This window comes from Maylandia zebra, linkage group LG10, assembly GCF_041146795.1.
Source record: "Maylandia zebra isolate NMK-2024a linkage group LG10, Mzebra_GT3a, whole genome shotgun sequence".
NCBI classification, from domain to species: Eukaryota; Metazoa; Chordata; class Actinopteri; order Cichliformes; family Cichlidae; genus Maylandia; species Maylandia zebra.
Window position 1 is genome coordinate 4,171,169 of NC_135176.1, and position 20,784 is coordinate 4,191,952.

The 20,784-nt window shown below is 41.4% G+C and overlaps 1 protein-coding gene across 1 annotated transcript in view; it reads right to left on the bottom strand.

Moving 5' to 3' along the window:
- Positions 1-6,443: 6,443 nt before the first annotated feature.
- jam3b (junctional adhesion molecule 3b) overlaps positions 6,444-20,784 on the bottom strand; it is a 51,994-nt gene continuing 37,653 nt past the window's right edge. Inside the window, exons 2-9 of the mRNA XM_004567436.6 lie at positions 12,892-12,960; positions 12,683-12,796; positions 12,446-12,598; positions 11,701-11,903; positions 10,295-10,394; positions 10,041-10,170; positions 9,901-9,955; positions 6,444-9,021 (exon numbers count right to left, since the gene is read on the bottom strand). Coding sequence (XP_004567493.3) covers positions 8,986-9,021; positions 9,901-9,955; positions 10,041-10,170; positions 10,295-10,394; positions 11,701-11,903; positions 12,446-12,598; positions 12,683-12,796; positions 12,892-12,960 — 860 coding nt within the window. The 3' untranslated portion in view covers positions 6,444-8,985. The remainder of the gene's footprint in view (positions 9,022-9,900; positions 9,956-10,040; positions 10,171-10,294; positions 10,395-11,700; positions 11,904-12,445; positions 12,599-12,682; positions 12,797-12,891; positions 12,961-20,784) is intronic.

Genomic DNA, 20,784 nt, shown 5'->3' on the forward strand with positions numbered 1-20,784 from the left:
GCTGAATGCCAACTTTTCAAACAATGGTAACCCTCCCCTTCACCCCACCTCTGCACCTTTCAGGCGCAGTATCAACAGGCGGAAGAAGCCACAACTCCTGGCCTCCTTGAGTTGCTACTGCCCCGAGTAAAGTCTTACAGGTGTTGGAATGTCCAATTTAAACACAATTTAATGGCCTTCAAATTATGATTGACCAAGATGTTCTTTTGGAGGCTGAGGCTGTCCCAGCGACCGTAGGGCAAGAGGCAGGGTACACTCTGGACAGGTCACCAATCTGCTGGCTAACATTGCCACACCTATGTCATTCAGATTAACCGGACTGTGGGAGAAACTCACGAAGACACGAGGAGAACAAGCAAACAACTCACAGAAACGCCATGGCTGGATGATGGGGTACTTGATGATGATACTGGGGTACTTCGTGCTGTGAGGCTGTGTGTGCTGCCCGCTTCTTAATATACTTGGTATTATTCTGAGTATAATTATGTTTTTGTTTATGTGGATATAGTACATTTGTACTATTCATCTACATTTTTTAACAAAATTTGTTTACATTTTTAGTAAGTGTGAGAAAGTGAGAAAAGAGTTTGATCAGAAGTTTACTTTGTTTTCCAAAAAAAATTTTCTTTTTCTAATTGTACTGTCATGAACTTTAACATTAAACATTCTAAATATGAGATGCATCTTTTAAATGTGTTTTTAATATGTTAGTCTTAAAGTTTCTCGCTGCTTTTTTAATTATTTCCCACGCCTGTTTGTGTTCCTGCAAGCCTCAACTTTCTCTGCTTTTAAGATCTGGTTTCATATGGAATCATTTGAGTCCCTCACTTTTTGTGTTAGTGATGCAATCTGTGAAAGGGATCATGACTCAAACAGCCAAGTCAATTGGTAGAGAGTGTTTGGTTCAGTTCTGATGGTCTGTGTTTATGACTCCATGCCTCAACTACAATGCAGTAGCTGTGTTAGCTATAGAAGGGTTACAGTTTGGAGGGGTATTACTGGTATACTGGGTATACTGGTACTCATATAACACCTTTCTACTCAGTTTAGCACTGAGAGAAATTTGTACTGCAAGTCACATTCACCCATTAACACACTCTCATACAGAGTTTATCTATGCCAAGCACTCTGTTGGGAGAAATTGGGAGACAAAATTGCATTGTGAGCAACTCGGGAGTACACAAAGATACTTTGAAAGGAAGAGTCAGGGATCTAACCACCAAAGCAGACGAAGGAGAATCTAATGTAACTGCACCACGATTCAGTAGGTCTATATTTTTTCCTTGGATTTGTTTGCTAAATTTTATTTCCAGTGTGAGGAAATGTGTCTCGCCTAATTCTTACAAATAAAAGAATGGTTTGTACTTTTATCCAAAGAGCAAGATTAATTTAACAATGAATTGCATCACTTCTCAATTTTGGTAGATTCACTGTTGCCAAGGTATCTGTCTCATATCAGAATAGGAAGAGGTTGGACTGGTACAGCCCTGGCCTGAATGAAACAGTATTGGAGCTTAGAAAAAACTTACTGTATAGAAACTACGTTTAGAAATGTACTAAATCGACTTGTGTAAGTATAATGATGATGCATTTCCATTCGTTTTTAATCCCCTCTGCTTTTGACTCATATTGACTGCATGTTGTACCAGTTTTAAGCACTAGAGGTCAGGAGTGCACAATTTGTAACATCCTTATGCAAACTAAGCTCATTGTGGTGTCTGGAATGACTGCAGTAACAATAAATCCACAAACACAAATCTTTTGCAGTCTGTTTAAATTTTGTCGTTCACTCGGTCTCTCCAATGAGTGGGGGAAAAGGGAAAACTGGCTCCAGGATTTCCCTGGACCCGGTTCTCTAATGGCACTGCTAGAGGGCAAGGTTTAACCACAGCAGGACAGATAAACCTGAGAGCCCTCCTAAATTCTCAGGTTTTTGCAATTGAGCTCCTGATGTTTTGTGCCATTATTTAGCATTTAAAAAAAAATATTCATGTGAAAAATAAATCCTCACCCTCATTGCAGGCACGTCATGTCTTTTTCACTCTCAGATTTGAACTCTTGGTGGGAAATCCTCTAAAACCTTTAAAAGCCAGCATAGTGTTGCTGTTTTATGCAACCTGTAGTTTTGGTAACATGAACCACATGCTTCACACACATCAGTCACAGCAGTGTTTCAGATATGAAGTGAGTGGGAACAGTTATTAAATTTTGTGTGTGTGTGTGTGTGTGTGTGTGTTGCTTTATCTCATTATGAGGCTAACTGCCTAATTAGTTCTGGTGGCTTACAAAGACAGATTAAAATGATCCTCTTTTTGTGAATAGCTTTAGAATCCAACATGAAAATAGTCAAACAGCCCCCTTAAGGCTGAGAGATAGAAATGTTCTTTTAAAACAATGACTCATTTTTGACAGCATTTTTCTTCTAAAATTGTCCTGCAACAGCATCACATGAATTGTGCAACTCCTTTTTGGACAAATGACTAAAAACTTTTAACAAGCTGATGCCTCCTAGCTGTCATGGTGCGACTCAAACCAATTATTTCTGTGACGATGGGAGTGTGAGGTGCAGCTGTAGACCCTGCTTGGACATGGACACATCTTGCCAGTGTGTCCTTCTGTCACATCCTACTGTGATATTTTCTAAATGGCCAACTTCCCTCTGTCAAGTATCATTTTTTCCCCTCACTGTGGTGTCTGCTCTGCATACACTGAATGCAGCCCTGTCCTCTGAAAAGTCCCTGAAAATGCAGAATGTTTGAAGATATTAGAGAGAAATGAGGTGAAGACTGGGCAGATTAACCAGTTTAGGGGCAAAGCATCTGCTGTGGGCAGAGGAACACCTGTGCTGTAGCTGACATTTATTTTAATAAAACATCATATAACAAATAAAGGTGTAAAAATTAAGTTGATGTTGGCTGCTCCACAGCAGTTATGGATCCACACACTATAGGGCCACAGGAAGGGATCTCTCATTATTTATTCATTTTTCCCCTTGCATTGGAAATTGTTAGATTTTTGTGGTCAGTAATTCTTTCAATCATTTGCTCTTGCATTAAATTTGCATTCAAATCTATGAACTCTCTGACTGTCAGCGTATTCAAACTGTGGAATGGTTGCCAGAAGTCCTCTTTCCTAATAAAAGTGGTCATTGCAAACTGAATATGTGGTCAAGGTGTGAGAAAGATGTGGCGTGGAAACGGCGGTAACATATGAATGTGAATGTGTGAACGCTAAACGGCATCACCATTGTTGCCCAGGAATCCAAAGACTCCTACTGGGTCCCCGCCCTCTGGGCTTGTGCACCTGGAGGTGGTTGAGTCTTCACATCTGCTGGCAGTCATTCATCACCTCTGCTATTTAAGGCTGAAGAAATCCTCCAGTTGACACCAGATTGCACTAGCTCTGGTAGTGTGGTTCAGCTCCTCGTACTGGCCCAGTGTTCAAGTTTGCCTTCTGCTGTTCTGCAACTCAACCTCTTCTCTGTGCAGAAGGCCTGTGTCGAAGAGTGGCCGAGAGACCAGTGTGGCAAGATTCCCATGAGAGAGATTCAGCGGACTTCCCTTTTGTTTGTCTCATTGTCTGAATACCTGTGACCTCGCTGTGTTGAAAAAAGCTGGTAAACTTCTATTCCGAGCCCAGCGATCGAGTCCAACTGTGAGAGCGAGGCCCGCCTCGAATAATATTGTAAAATATTTAAGATGCAAGTGAACAAATTATACAAGAAAGCGAAACAGGCATAAACCTGTGTGTGTGTGTTTCTGAACTCCTCACTTGTTTGGGTTGTAATCACACCGTGGCAAATGTTGCTGTTTTCCTTTAACACTGTAAAGGTCAGCCTGCTGGTTCTGAGAACAGATCTTCCTGCTGGTATAAATGAACCCCCGAAATGTAATCAAACTGCTGTTCCACTGACAATAAAACTGTAAGCAGCCATGTTTGTGGAACGTGTTGAGTAGAGTTTTGTGGACTGTGTCCTGCACACAGACGGCAAACAGAGGAAACCAGACACTTCAGGGTTTTTTGTTTTGTTTTTTTAAATTAGTTTTAGTGTGAAAGTGTCAGAAATGATTAGTAGTTACCTGTCTTTGTTTCACCGTGCTGACCAGAATGGCTACATTTATCTGTGAGCTGTATTTTTAATGGAAGAACCATGTGGGACACACAAACAGTGTTTTAATATCTTAACCCATTCTCAGTTAATAGTAACACACTTACATCAGTTTGATGCTGCACACAGCAAATGCCACCTATAGCTGTTCTTCTTAGTCTTAACAAAGAACATTAAGAACAAACTTTAAGGTTCACAAGTTTTAGTGAGTTCAGGTTTATCTAAATATTTAAAATGTATCACTCACTCACTCACTCTCTCACACACACACACACACACACACACACACACACACACACACACACACACAACAAAACTAAAGATTTTTCCTTCATAATTATTTCCTCGGCCTCGTGCACTTCTTCCACTGTGGGTTCATGTTACTTCTTGTAATACTTCAATTGTAATTTGCTTCAGTGGTCCTCGTTCATCATTTGACCCAAGTAAGATCTCTGCGTGTTTGCTAAGAATTTTGAAAGACTAACTTAACACCATAATTTGCTGGATGTTGACTATTACAGTAGAGTTACCAGTACAACTAACCACAGATGTGTTTCATCCTATTAACTGTTAGAGGAGTAACACTGACTCACATGCTGCATGACTTTCAGAGCAGCGTTGTGTGCTTTGTTCAGTGAATGAACTGAGTGTGCTACATTTAATCACAATTTGAACACAGGGCTTGCTGCCTTCTTAAAAGTAGGTATTTTTTCATCCTTCTGCCTGACGATAAAGCCAGCACTGATTGATTTTACTGTGAAATAAATAAAAGTGTTCAGTAGCTGTGATGCAAAGGACGATATATTATCCTCTCTGGGCTCATTGATTTTAGTGCTCTTTATCCAGGAACCTGCTGCCAGTTGGCACAGTCACCAGAAAGGAACAAGAAGGCTTTTTGCAGTGTGGAAAGTGGAAATGGCTTAACTCCCACTAATAGATTATGGCTTTAGATCAACAAAGAGCAGTCGGTGGGATATTGGATGGACCAATAGGATTTCTGTGAACAGTGGGGGGACTGTGGAATAGGCCAGGAGGATTGGAACGAGCAGTGAAATGACAAGACTGGCAGTGCAGATCTAGAATCCTCACTACACTCACACCATAAATAGAAAAGACACAAAACACCTTTGTGATATTAGAAGTGAGTTTTATTAATCACAAATAGAGTGGTTCTAAAATGAACAAAAAATAACCCAAGCAGGCCCCAAAAAGACATTCTGCTGCGTGTACATTTGGATCAGAGGATCAGGTACGCTGTATATCAGTCTTCCAGCAGAGCTGGATCACTGGAACGCAGCCATCCTTAAACTGAAAGACAGCACAGAGTGAACCTGCCAGTATAACCTCCACCATCACTGCCTGGAAACAGCCTGCAGACACACTCGCTCAGGACTCCCTGTCGAGTCAGTGCAGACCTGTGTAAAGATGCGATACAAGACTTCTTTGCTGTTTGTGAGCTTAACTGTCCATGAACTCTGGATTATAAACTTCACTTACATTTTGCAGAGTCCCAGCTCCTTTATCATTGAATGGGTCAGCTCTTAATTTCATCTTCCTTTCTTGTAGATTGGTGCCGTTCTTAACGCTACACAAGGTTGGTGTTTCCTGACACCAACTGTGCCCCCTCGTTTTTGTACAGGGTAAATGTTTAAACCCGGGATGTCGGACTCATTTTGCATCAGGGGTCACACTTTGGTCTTAAGTGGACCAGACTAGTAAAAATTCCCTTTCTGTAAATGTAAATAAGTGTAGCTGCACATTTAATCCCTGCAATATCTCAGTATACAAAAAAGAAGTGCAATTTCACCAGCACGTCTCAGTTTTACTACATGATAAAGAAATGCTGCTCTGTATAATAAAAACACATGCTAGCATGACTCTTTGGGCTTAAATTGTAAAAAAGCAAATGTGTAAAATGACAGAAAAAGTTCTGGTTGCTCATTGACCAGACTGTCCTGGAGAAGAGCAAGTTTTTGTTAATTCACAAAAAAAATGTCCAGTTTTACTTACTTTACCATGGATACAGGCTTTTGTACTTTAGATAGTGGAAAAAAAGCAGTAACTTTTCTGTCATTTCATTATTTATTTATTACTTTGATGCAGTATGAAAGACTGTGGGAGAGGTCTTCACCCTTAGGACAAGCTGCAAAATTTATGAAAATACATTTAAAAGTCCGAAACGTGTGAAAGATGTCCAGCGGGCCGGTGTTATGACCCTGAGTATGACACCCCTGGTTTAAACAGTGTTGTGAAGACCTGAAACATTTCCCCGCCAGCACAGAGAAGAATAAATAACATACACAAAACAAAAAGAAAAAAGTCAGTACTGACTAAATTGGTCTTTCAAATTTTCTTTAGGGATTTTATTTTGAAATACCAATCAGTGTTAGAAAACCTGGATAAAGACATTATAAACCAGAGCTCACAGAAACCGCCCTGCTGTGGGTTTCAATCTGTTTTTTTCTAATAGTGCTACATGTCTTTACTAAAAATAATTCCCACAATATAGAGGCACTATTATTTTTCACTTCAACGCATCTACAGCTCCAAATCTATGTAAAAAGCCATTTACAAATTTGCAGATATGTAGGGGAGTGGAGACTTTTGGTGTCATCATTCCTCTCAAACGCCGCGCTTGTGGTTAAAGAAAAGGAAAAACACGAAGCCGTGACTGCACGGCAGAAGCTAGAGGTGGGACCGTGCACGTGAAACCGCACTAGTCTGAAGCCTGAAGGCACTTAAGAGGAATGAACTATGCACAAATGACGAGGTGAAATGTCTGATTCTCACCACACTGTGCAACTGCAGCAGGACTCATTTGTGACCTTATTTGGGCTAATAGTACACTTCCACAGTGGAACACGTTAGATTCAGTGTTGATGTGCAAATGACCGGCAGATCGTCTCTACCACGACTGATAATTGGTTAACATTTGACCGCATTTCCTCTGTTGGAAACCTCGAGCACAGCTGAACAAGAGATTCTTCTTATCTGCATGAAGGTTACAGCCTTTAAAAGTCTGGTTAGAGAGCGAACACTGAGGGAGAGAACTGTTTGTTCTCAATGCTTTTAAAAAACTGCCTCAAGAAGCTCTTGCTCACGTGTTCTGAATGATCTGATAAAATGCTACCCTTCTTTCAGTCCTACAAATGGAAAGAGTTTCATATCGCCTCAAACGGGAGTTTTGAAAACATTTTTTCACTTTACATGATCTTGCGAAAGAGAAAAAACAAAACAAACAAAAAACACCAAATAGCTATTTACAATTAGTACAAGCGTTAACCCTCCAGACCCCCAACAGCCGAATCTCACTGTAACACTGCTGTCAGCTCAGTTCTGTTCACCATCAGCTTTGCTCAGAAAACCAAAAGGCTTCAACTGAAACCTGAAAGATTTATTTTTCTCGCCAATTAAAACATCCAGTCGCTAAACCCAGGAATAAACCAGATGCAGGTCTGTCGTCGTGTCATGTGTTTCGCTCTGTTCTCCACCCGGCTTCAAATCTTGCTGAAAGGTCTGAGACGCAGAGCTTTGAGCCTGAACAGGGTCTTTTATTCTGAATACTAAATCACCATGCTGAGTGACTGATAAGCGCAGAGTTGCTCCTGGGACTCTTCTAAAATGTGCTTTTGCACATCTGGTGAAATCAAACACACAGTTGTGAGTAAGCCACTGGCTCCGGTGGCTGTGTCACACAGCTGGAACACAAAGCAGCTGTGCCATGTGTAGAAGTTAACTCTGTAAAAAACGCTGTTCCAGCATGTGGTCTACCTCATGTTGTTGGGACTTTCAGTACCAGCTGAAGATTTAGTAGTTTAAATAACCCGCTAACAGCTTTGTCTTGATAATCAGCAGAAACTATTTTAAATACCATTTACTTTGTCAACAGTCCACAATCATTCTTGTCTATCTTCTTTCGGGGTCTGGAAGGTTAACATACAAACCCTGTATTAATATTACTATGATTAATATAGTGAAGAAATCTACACATGTATGACAGCTAAACTCGACAGCAACTTCAATATATACAAGATTAACAGCGAGCAGAGAAGGACACTTAAAATCAAGAAAACGCAGCACTGATCGTGTACAGTGTTTCACAGCATTTGACTGGCACTCTTCAAAGCATCTTACTAAGACTATCTACAAACATCAACATGGAAGTCTGTCATGACACAAGCTGGACAATCCCAGCCGACAAATTCAATATGTAAGACCGCCGATATGCTACTACGAGCCAATTTTCACTTGTTTCTTTCATCTGCAAAGGTGTAAATGCTTACAACTTTATGCAAAGGGGTTTGTGTTACATCATCTCTTTTAATCCCACCCCAAAAAACAAAAAAACCCCAAAACATGTTAGTCATTTACAAATACTTAAAAAAGTAAACCTTTATATATAGGCATTTTAAAATATATTCCATCAAAAATAGTCTGACAAATTTTAACAGTAGAAAAGAAATGTTATAGAAATGACAAAAGGTTTGAAACTGAATGCTGCCAGCAGACAGAGCTGTCATGATAGACTGACTGTTCTACTGGACACAACAAACACGTGACTCCTGCTCGCCGCCTGCTTTAGAGTTTAAAACCATGCAATCACTGTAACTGAAGAACGCCAGAATTTAGCAAAAGAACTCGGTTGAAGATAATAAAGTTAAATGAATCTCAGTCCCTATGCGCATACTATTTTTTTTTTTTTTTTTACACATTATTGTCATATGAAATCCCACCACATTTGGCAAGCTTGTGTAATTGGATTTCAGGCATGCTGAGAGCTCGGTGCACGAACTGCGGCAGCTCCGTGGTCGGACAGTGTGGAGGGCAGACCCGTGTGTCACAGCTTTCACTCAGCACAACAGCCCCCGTCGTCTTTTTCAGATCACAAACGATGACTTGTGTCGGAAATCCCCCTGCAGACAACACGCAGGAAACAACTCATCGTTATTACATTATCACACGGCGCCAGAGTGCCATTCTTTCCACGCTTCTCCTCTCAGTGTGTTTGCTTGTCTATTTGGCACAAATCGTAATGTCCAGGCTTTCTGCAAGTTCGCTTAACAGTTGAGATTTTTTGGACCTTTCTAGTGCTGCATAATAGAAAAACAACATTCTGCCAGCTGAGGGGAATTTAAGTGAGACAGGTGTCGGAAAACAAACTCTTTTAGTCGACTACGACATCAGCACTGCCTGCCGTGAAATGATGGCTCTCATTGTTCCCAGCAGACTCCCGTGTTCAGTGTTGCTGAGCCGATACCTCACACAGAATCTGAATTTAACTTTTCAAAGGTTCTTCAAAAAGTAATATGATGAGGGGCAGAGAGGCCCTGTTTTCTCTGTTACAGGCAGCAACACGATGCTAAGTATTTGGGTAGCTGTTGCTTTCAGACCTGTGCAGACCTGGAGACTAAATACAGCAGCGTAATCACCGCTGTCAGCATGCAGCACACTGTAGTTACAGTTACAGGCGAGTCCTTCAAATGAAAGCTTTGAGAAAGCAACCAAGTAGTAATACTTTCATTTCTTTTCTCCAATCTTTGAATTTAATTGAATTCTGTTTTCATAATGAATTAGTGACAGAAACAAAGTTTGTCTTTGGACACTTTTTTACTCACTTTCTGTCCGGTCTTTGTACCTGATCACTTTTATTGATACATGAATCATTCAATCATAAATATTAGCACCTAACTGGAGCAGTATAGCAGACTGCATTTTCACTTTATTTGCAATTGACGTTTAGCAACAAAATGCCTAAAAGTACAAATGGCCACACAGCCAGACTATCTACTAACCTCATCCTCCGTCCTGACGTAGTCCACTCCATCTCCTTTAGCTGGAACTTTGTAACTAAAACACACAAAGCACATCCGGTTTTTGGGCGACATGTGGAAGTGGTGCTGGTTACAGTTACATTAGTAGTCTGGAATCTTACTTGTTCCCCGTCTGCTGTTGGCTGGAGAAGTAGCCTTGTTTGTAAGCACAGCAGATGCCCACCGTTATACATAAGAGCACAACGACCACCACCAGCACTCCCAGGATGATCCCCACTATGTCAATATCATCTGTGGAGTTCAAATGCGAGTAAAAACTTAAACACTGACGTTTGGATTCCTTTCAACAAATCTAGTACTATCTGCATTCAATAAACACAACAGATTTATTTCCAAAGGAAACATGCATACTTACACACTTCCATCTTCTGGGGTGCACACTGAGTGTGCCCTGCATCATTCTTCGCTCGACAATAGTACTCGCCTGCGTCTTCTTTCCTGACTGAAATGAACTTCTGTGTGAGACAAAAGACAAACCTCTGCTTAATGCAAACTCCCTAAGTGAAGCTCATAGTCTTTTTTTATGCAGACGTTTTATTCTAATTAATATAATAGATAAATATAGGTGAGTGGAACTACGCACAGGCAGCTGTTACAGAGGGAAACAACTGTAGTGACCGTTACTGTGAGCAGAGGGGACAGACAGGTAGAGATTTGCATTGTGCAAATACAGAGACAGTGCCATGAGCATGTGAAGAGATGCAAGATAGGAAAATTAAACAGACTGCTGTCTGCTGCGCACTTTGGATTCAGCGAAGGACGGAGTTAAAGCTACATCTTACACATATATATATATAATATTCACCCTGGTCATACAAGTGAAACTTTACATTTAAAAATGACTGGGCGTCTTTTGGATCATCAGTGTGTGGTAACTGCACGGACATTCATGCCCCTCAAGTTATTCTAAACATTACACATTAAAATGATCAAATAAATGTAAACACACTGATATCAGTGATTTCAAAGTGAAGCGTAAAGTAAAATAAAAGCATCTGTTGAGTTTGTGCCCACCTCTCACACACACTTATAACGCTAAGAATAATTCTCAGACAAATTGTCATCTTCAAACAGTTACCGTCACCCATTTTCCAAGTGTTAAAAAAGCCTGAACGTCAAAGTACAGGTGTTAACATTGCAGGTGGATTAGGTGTCTAAATACATCGAGAGTGCAGGAAATGATCACGATGACGTGATCCAAACATTAAAAATCAAACTTGGACTGAATTTAAATACAACTGTTTAAGAGATTAAGGTATTTTAACCTGTAAATATTAGTAGAGCATTACAAAGAGTTTCAGTTCCAGCTTTTTAAAGAGAATAAAGCTGACACTCCCCTTCTGAACTATTTCACCAGTTCCAATCTCTGCATCAGTTGGCTGCCATTCCTCTCCCATGTGGAAATAGCAAAGGAGTGATTACTGTGTTTACAGGGAGCACTCTAAAAATAACGAGATAAGAACAGTAGAAAAAAACATTCCTTAAACCTCCTTAGTTTACAGCACTGTCGTCCAGTACGTTCACTTAAAGACAAACGGTGAGCGTGTGTCACATCTTCGCTGTGCTGTAAAGCAAGAGAGAATAGAGGAATGTGCAAACGAGGACAGCAGATTCCCCTCATGGCTCAAGCCCTCTCACGCCATCAACTGTCTCCCCAAAATATCTGCCTCCACCCCTGGGCGTCAGGCCACCGTCCCTGCTGCCCCGCCCTTGGCGCTCATATCTGCCCTTGTCCGAGCACACGCACACACGAGTACTAACCAGAGTTCCTGTTTCTGTACTGAGCGTGTATGAGGAGTTGAAGAACTTGACACTGGTCTTTGGGTCATCGGGGATCTCCTCCATGTTCTTGAACCACTGGTACCGAGACTTGGGGAAGCCCTCCTCCTCCACACAGCTCAGCTCAGCCGACTTCCCCAAAGGCACCGATTTCGGGACGCTGCACTTTGGCACAACTGGCTTCACTGTGGGGAAACAGAACATACGATGACTGTCGCTGTAGCGAGTGTTTGCACAGATGGGCTTTTCTGCTCTGTAAACAACGGGGAGAAATAAACCAACACAATCGACACGACGCTGCTGGCTTTATGACTCTGAAGGTTAATGTCACCCTGACCCTGATGTTTGACTGGACTGCCAGGATTGACAGGGAGTGGACGGGAACGTGATTTTCGCTCCATGCCAGAAAACGCCACCAAAACACGCGGCGCTTGCTTTCTTTAGCACTGCAATTCCGAGCAGATGCAGTTTCAGAGGTTTCCTTTTATAACCTAGAACACGCCTTTGCAGCTGGGCAGGTCTGGTCACAACGCATCCTCACATGTATGCCAAAGGGTTGGTGCAACCTACAACACGGTTTCATCTTACAGCATCCGACGTGCGAATCGTTGAGCGAGGTCTGTCCTTTTGAGGGCGCAATAATGACTTGCTTTCTGTGTTTAGAAGCATTTTCTGGCAGTTATCAGTAAGAGAGAGAGTGATCAGTGGCGCAGGCAGGTTAAAGTACCTCTTACAACCAGGTCAATCAGAATCTCATCAAAGGCCTTTTGGTCTTCTGCAGCAGTGACCTCACATCGATACTTGGCTGTGTCTGATCTCGTGGCGTTGGTTATCAGTAACGTGGCAGGTTCTCTGATCACTGCTCTGTTCTCAAGGTCACCTGCCAGAATAAAAACACAGCAAAGGTGAATATTTAAAAATATGTAACATATAGAAACTATTTACAGACTACTTCATGTATTACCATAGATCTTCTTGTCAAAGTAGACATAGCTTGGCCCCCCGCTTGTTATCTTCTTCCATTCAATTCTGGGATTGATTGTGGAAATAGACTCAATCACACATGATAGCTCAACTTCTGTAAGCAGAAACGGGAAGTGATACGAGGACATTAATTCAAGATCAATGACTGGTTTGTATTTTTTTTGAGGGTCGTCAGTCTCGAGCTCTTACTGTCAAACTCATTTGTCCACGGTGAGGCATTATTTGTCTTCAGCACGACTGCCAACACGCTCAGGTAGCCTGCAAAGCAAGATGAAGAAGGCAACATAACTCTCCAGACTGTCATGATACAATACCAGCTGATGCTGGGCTTGTTTTTAACACTCATCTTAAATTTCACTGACACAATAAAAGGGAACTTAAATGTCAATTCCTACAAAACTGTGATGATCTAAACATAGAGGCACTATTTGCCCTCGTTCTGTTAATATCTTCCCTTTTTAGCTGTATTGGTTAAACCACTGTGTGTGGGTGTGTGTGTGCTGTTTCTATGCACAGTGCGGGGAGGCATGTGCCCTTTTCAGGGAAACCTCACCAAACCAGTAGGTCAACAGCTTGCTGAGCCCTACTCTCTCCCTCTATCCTTGCTTCTACCTTCCCCTTCCTCTCTCTCTGAGCCCGATGCTGCCAGTGTTGGACTAAAAGTGCAAACAATGGGCCATGGATGAATCATCTCGACAGCCTTTGGTCAGCAAATTAATTCACACAAAGTCATTTCCATGTCAAAGTTAACTTACCAGCCTGCTCATCAACACTTGCAGGGAGATAAAATGATGGCCTGGCTCATGGATGCAGAGTCACCAATAATCTATTTTTACTAAATTTGTTTATTGAACAAACACTATCGAGATGCTGCAATCATATCTAGTACTCTGGCTCACAGTAAACAGGCTACATAGAGTCCAGACATACAGTTGTGGTTATATACTCTCATAGGCATGAATATCCTGGTAATTTGGGCTTTTAATGATTTCTTTGAATTGTTCTGTTTTCTTCCAGGATGGAATGATTATACAGCTTTAATGGCTTTAAAAAATAAGATTTGGTTGCACAGGTTTGAATTTATTTTGGATTTTCTCAAATATACAGAATGGCCAAAGTATACTTAAACAGAGGCTCAAATATAGGCCTACATCCCTACTAATATTTTGTTAAATGTCCCTCAGTATGTTGTAGCTTTTTTCTGGCCTAATTCTAGCTGGATATTTGGTCACTCTTCTTCGGCAGAATTGGTAGCACTCATTTAAATTGGTTGGTTTTCTGGTATGGACCTGGCTTTTAAGTGTAGTCCAGGCATTCTGGGAACTTAATGGTATCCATTCCAAAAGCAGTTTTGGGATTACTGTACAGCTGGAAGTCCCAGCTGTCACCAAGTTTCACCGGCACAAAACAGTTCCAAGGTATGATGCACAGTGTTGCTAGGTTTGAAATCCTCATCTTTATGGAGGATGTGGCTCAGCTCATAGAGTGGGTCATCTACTAGTCGGACGGGCGGTGGATTGATCGTTATATAAAAGTGCTTGGGTATAGATCAAAGTACTGTAAAAATGTGTGTGTGATTGGCTAAGTAGTAGTAGAAAGTGTGTGCAAACGTACATTGAAAGGTGCAACGTTACAACTTTATTAGACCACTTTTCACAAAAAACAAATATTTTACAAATCTGTTAAAAACTTGTGGAAAACTAAAAATGACTGCACTAACATGTTTTTCTACACAAATTTGAGCCGTCACGCACGACTTCTGTTATCTTGAAATCAAGATAACAATATTTAGACTTACTGCTTGTCTATTACAGCACGGCGAGGAAGCCAAATGCAGCTCCTGCTATTCTTTAAAACCTTTCCCCAGTCTCTCCACCCAATCCCCTGTTTAAAGTATTTTTAAACCCACACCTAAAAGTTGCAGAAAATATTTACAGTTGGTGCAGTCAGTTACTAATTAGTGGTGGAAAGTAGAGCTGGGCGATATATCGAGTTTTTAAAAAATATCGATATATTTTTATACGAGATATAAGATCTGACAATATCCTTTATATCGATATAGTCTATGTTACGTTATAATTATACTTGTGGAGCCGCAAGTTTGCCTCTCTTTCGTCCACTTTCGTCTTTACGCAACATTACTCGGCCTCGCCTCTCTTTCACTGAACACAACTGCCCCTCCTCCCCCATCGCTTCACCTGCAGGAAGCGACAAGATGGACACGGCAAATCTCCGTTAACGAGTTACTGCGCATCGCCCCGTGCGTGGGGCTGGACGGCGTCAATGTGTTAGCTAGCTAACCACGCTAACGAGCTAACCACGCTAACGCCATGCAGCCCAGAGGGGCTGCACGGACTAAAATCCTTTCATTTTCTCAAAAGTTGACAGCGCGCCTTATGTATGAATTCTGGTTGTGCTTGATGGCCGCGAACCGATTTTATGTGGAACACGGTGCTCAGCAATCTGTCAAAAAATGTTTTAGTACGACTTTGGTAAGCTACGGAGCTGCACCGCTTGATGGATTGTCGGAGCATTACGGCTGAGCCTCGCGGAGTGATACGTACTGTGCTTCAGCGTAATATTACCCTACTGTGTATAAGGACCATAAATGGCACCTGTTAAGAGACGTGGTTGCGAAGCGGATTTCAAACTCCAGGCTGTCAGTCACGCAGTTGGGAACAGAGCAGCTGTGAAATCTGTCTTTGTTACTATGCTCAGCGTCTTTTAGTTTACATTTTGACTGCACAATTGTGAGCTTTTTGTTATGCACAAAAACAACATTGTTTTCTTTTATTTATGGAGCATTATTATTTAATAAATGCTCATAATTTATTTTTGAGTAAATTTTATGTACATCTGCTCTATGTTAATAAAAGTGCCTGTGTGACATCTGGGACACAGCTTTGACTAAGAACTCTCTTCTTGTTCTTACTTTATGGCTTTAAAAAAAATATATCGAGATATATCTTATATCGCCATCCAGCTAAAAAATATCGAGATATGAATTTTGGGTCATATCGCCCAGCCCTAGTGGAAAGGGTGTTGGGCCTCTCAATCAAAGAAACCTGCTCAAACAGGGATAACGTGACCTCCACCAGCTGTCATCTGGATGCACAGCAGTGTGTAGGGTCACCTGCTAAAGCAGACAGGATAAGCTGATTAGCCCACAGTCTTCCCGGAGATCATAACAAGACGACAGCTTGTTTTTAGCTGCTGACTGTTATAAAACCTTGTCAAAGAAACGGTTGCACCCATGTGTGACAATAAGCTTAATTCTAGGAGTCACGTTTTGTGCACCAGGCTCACACTGAGACTAAATATGGCTATTTTAGCATCGAGTACCGTTATAGGCTACTAATTTTGCATAGCCAGGCTACGCTCATCATATGAAATTTTACACAAAAACCAGGATGATAACAGACGGTTCTTTAATTAGAAAACACTGTTTCAAATACTCCTTCACTCACATATTTGAACTGCTAAGAAGGTCAACAGCAAGACTTTAAATTCAGCTTCAGGGCGCTGCTTTACAACTTACCCTGAACTCTTGGTGGCAAAGGAAGGGAAAAATAAAGCAGAAAAGATGTCAAATGCATGCAGACTCACATTCAAAGCTATTTGAAGGAAAATGTTCAGCAGTACAACGGCGCTCTGGACTGTAATAAATATTAAATAAATACAGAGACATATTTGATTTTTTTGCTTGTGTTACACAGCAACACAGAAGGCAAAGTTTGGTCCCAAGTGGGACAGAGTTGTCTTCACAACACCAAATGAAAAAAAGTTTCCTACAGCTCCAGAAAGTATGACTGAGAACTTCAACAAAGAGCAGCACAAGAGCAGAATTAGAGTATGCACTTTTTCACAGAAATGTGGTAATCCAGTGAAAGCATGTCGCCTCTTTAACTTGTACTCCACCGCGCTGCGCGCATAAAAAGGCTGTGCGCAGAGCAGAAATGCTTCCTAGCCTCCACAGTTACTGAGAGCTCCTCGTACCTGAGCTCGGCTCTTGTTATTTCATTTGATGAAGAATCACTGAAGGGTAATCTTTGCTTTACATGTGCAGTGCAACGATGACTGAATCCAGAGCTTCTTCATTCATGCATGCACTATATTTACTGACAAAAGTTTGTACACGTGATGGAATGCCACTGCTTAATTCTGGTTTTAAATTTCAACGGCACTGCAAACTGCATAACCTAATACTGAATCCAAGCATGCGAGAATGGCAAGAGTCCAAAATCTCTGACGATGGTGTGTTGTAATAAAACCAGAAGTTCTTTGTGAATGATTAAAATTAAGTTATTTAGTTCTACGACTTTCCATTAAACACAGCATTCAGTTTCATCTACAGTTAGAGAGAGGCAATGAAGTCCCCTCCATTCCCTGACCTCCTCCTTATTTCAGACAGTATTAGTGCAGATTAGGTTCCTAAGTGAGCTTGACGTAGAGATAAAAAGCTTGAGAGGTCTTCTGTGGAAACAGCTGTCCAAGAATGCATATTAAACCCCCACTCAAACAGGCTGGCCTCTAATATAACGTAGGGTAGAGACCCTCCAATAATACAGATAGACCCCCTATGAGCAACCAAACTGCTTCCTATCAGCAAGAACGTCACGTTTTGACCCCAGAATAAAATAAAAGCCGAACAGTCCAACAACTGCTTTCTATCCTTTCAGCAAAGACTGCATCTTTCCCGGCTCTGTAACAGCGAGCCACAGCTGGACTGGCTAGCAAAGTATCAGGAACTGCTGACTGGATGTTATGAGAGCGGTGTTTCCCATCTCTGCTCCAGCCTGTCTGACACATCCTTCCCTGATCATGCCAAACTCATCCTGTCTGTCTTCTACAATCCCTGAATAGCCTCTCAGGTCTTCTTCTGCTCTCCTGCATCAATAAAGCCAGTGATAATTAGTTAGTTAGAGGTTCAGGTCATCATCATGAAAATGGGACGCAACTCTTACTCTATGTGTTATAGCTAAGCAGTGCGTGACCGGGTCCGGGCGTAAGCTGGGTGTAATGTCAATTCTTAGCTTTTAAACCATGCAGGTGCTCAGTGACCTACATATGCAATTATTTTCTTTTTTGCTTCTTGGTTGGACACAGCTGTGAGAGATCAGGGAATCTGCAAATCTGCATCAAAGTTTTTTTCTTTTAATCTTCCTTGCTGCCTCCATGATGGGTGCAGGGTTTTCTCTATAATCTTGGTGTAAAGCCCTCATAAACCCCACCCCAGGTTTTACATCACTGAATAATACAATAGGCACAGAGGAGTTGGTTATTCCTTGATAAAAAAAAAAAACCCCTCCATTCTTTCAGTGGTTTCCCCTGGGACGCCGCGCTTGTTTCCTGTACCGCTGCTCTGTAAATCCGGCGAGATGAGGCCGGTATCATAAATAGAAAGATTCAATTAGGCAACCGGTGATATTCCCCGTGGAACATCTCTACCTCGTGCCCTTGGAGAATATTCCCACACCCTTTGGAAGCTCAAACATCAAAGTACGCACACCCAGTTTTGCATACTATCAACAGTTGCTGTTTGGAAAGTCTTCACCTGCTTGAGTTGCACTGATCCTCTCAGCCAACTCTGACTGTCTACAAGCAAATGGGACACCCAAGAAGCTTTTAATATTATATGTTATATGGAATCTTTAACAGAAAAGAAGGACCCTCCTCCTCCTTTCACAGCCTGTCACCAACCACTGACTTCTCCAAGACTGTATGATAAGCATTACTAACATTACTATAGTGTCACACATTTTCTGTTCTGCTTTAAAGACACCAAAGACTAGCTTTACAGCCTTTCCACACAGACGCAGGATGAGCACGTGCATTCAAACACGTGTAGAAGCACAGAATGGTTAAAAGAACATACATCAAATGTCGCATAGCTACTGTTACATGAACAACATGACCTACATACCGCTAATAGGTGTTCAGCATCTTGATTCCAATTTAAACATAGGTAAACAAGCTAACCAATGAAGTAAACAACAACATCACTACTGAAGAGTACGAGTGTGCGGTGGTGGAGAAATGAAGCATGTAAGTGACACGAGAACCAAACTCCTGTTCCCACAGTGTCCCCTCACAGCGACGCTGCCTTTTAATTTGCAGGCCTTTTGACGTTTTAACCAAATCTTGGTTAAAAATCACTGTTTACATGTTCGGCAAAGACATGTTTGCCTTTTTTCCCCTTTTTTGTCATGAAACTTTTTTTCTTGAATTGGATCAGCACAAATAAACATTTTAAAAATAATTTCTAAAATTACAGAAATTACTTTATCATAATAAAGTCACGCACCAAGTGATGCTCCTTATGGCTCGGTCACGCTAGATTAAAAAGATGACCGCAACCTCCTGTTGACTAAGAAAAACTGATCGTTGTCTGGTTTTGATTTTTATTCATATTTGGTGGCTGATTTCAAGTAGTTGAAATGATTAACTCAACCACTGGGCAACCACCTTTGATTGCAGGGTGACTGCACAGGTCGCCTGGTGGAAGGTATCAAGCCTCCTAACGATCACGCTTGAAGATTGGTGAAATTTTGCAAACAGCTGCAGTCTCCTAATTTTTAAAAGAAGACAGACTGCCAGTACATTGCAATCAATCTGAGTCAGGCTATGCTGATGAGCTTAAGTTGTCTGCAATGCATCTCTTTGCAGTAAAGGACTTATATTCCAATATAAAAGCAAGGCCGTCCTGCAACTAGTCAATTTTTTTTCTCTCAGTCAGAGCTTCACATCTTTGAGGCTTCACATCTTTGAGGCTCTGGCTGAAGACTGAACTTTAGTAGTTAACATAAATTTCTGTATAATGTGAATTTGTGTGTGAGCATAAAGAGCAACAGACTTGTAACATGAAGAATTTTGCAGATTTCCTATTTCTAGACAGGCTGTACATGTTTGCCAACTTGTTTTATTTCTGTTTTATGACACATTAACGTTGCTTTAACTGACTGAGCGTGACAGACCTCCTCCCTTGGCAACAAGTTATTGCACATGGTCTAGTTTTGCCTAATGTGACTGTAGCATTAGAGAGCCAAATAAAGACATGCCCTTCACAATCAACACCGTGCAAAGACAGTTCTGATTCTGGCTTTACTGAAGCATCGCTTTAAGGAGTTTCTGTTGGAATTTCTTTGCAGAAAGCGCCCAGTAACCCAGTTTATATTCTCATACAAACTGGGTTACTGGTTTTGGCACATGACCGGCACATTTGTGGTCAGTGTGCATAAAAGTTCAACGTAAGCTCCGAGCAGGATCAGGTCAAACCAGGGAAGAGTGACATTTTTAAAGTGTTGAAAGGAATAAAACATAAAACCACACCATGACATTTAGAGGACTGGGTTATACCGATGTCACCATAAGGGACAACTTACTATTAAAAGTAAAACAAACACAATACATACTATAGTCTGTAGTCACAGATTTGTGTTATTTTGCACCTTTACATTGTTATTTGTTATACAACTTCTATATAGTACCCAGTAGTTCTATGAGAGTTATAAAACTGTAAACAGTAATATTTCTCAGTCCATAGCTCTTTAAGCTATGGACTGAGACACTGGTGCCCTGACAGGAAGTAAGCACCAAGCTGAACAGTGTATTGCTGAATCTCTCTCATGTTGTGCATACTCTGCCCTGAGGAGATGCTAATTTCCATTTGATAAAAGTCTATGATTTCAGCTGGGACACAAAGCCTGACAAATTAATTCATAAGAGCATCGCATATTACCATAAGCTTCTTTCTCAGAGACGATTACAGCTCGATCCTAGACAAAGCATGCTCTGGTGCTCCAGTTCCCATAGCAATATTGCTGATATTTCCATAGTAACTGGATTCTGTTTCTTTCTTAGTCGCCGTCTCCCTCCCACCACCGACTGATGACCAGTGCTTGACAGGATCCCACCTGTTTTGGTAGCTGTGGGTGAAAGTGACTAAACAGATCTCAGAAACTTTCTTACAAGGGAAAGGTTTTAGGGCTGCTGGCACGAACCATGACCCCAGGTTGTATTGTCACAGCTGTGGCCATCCAACGGGGCTGGTGTGCCACATAAACCTTATCCCCAGCCACCGGT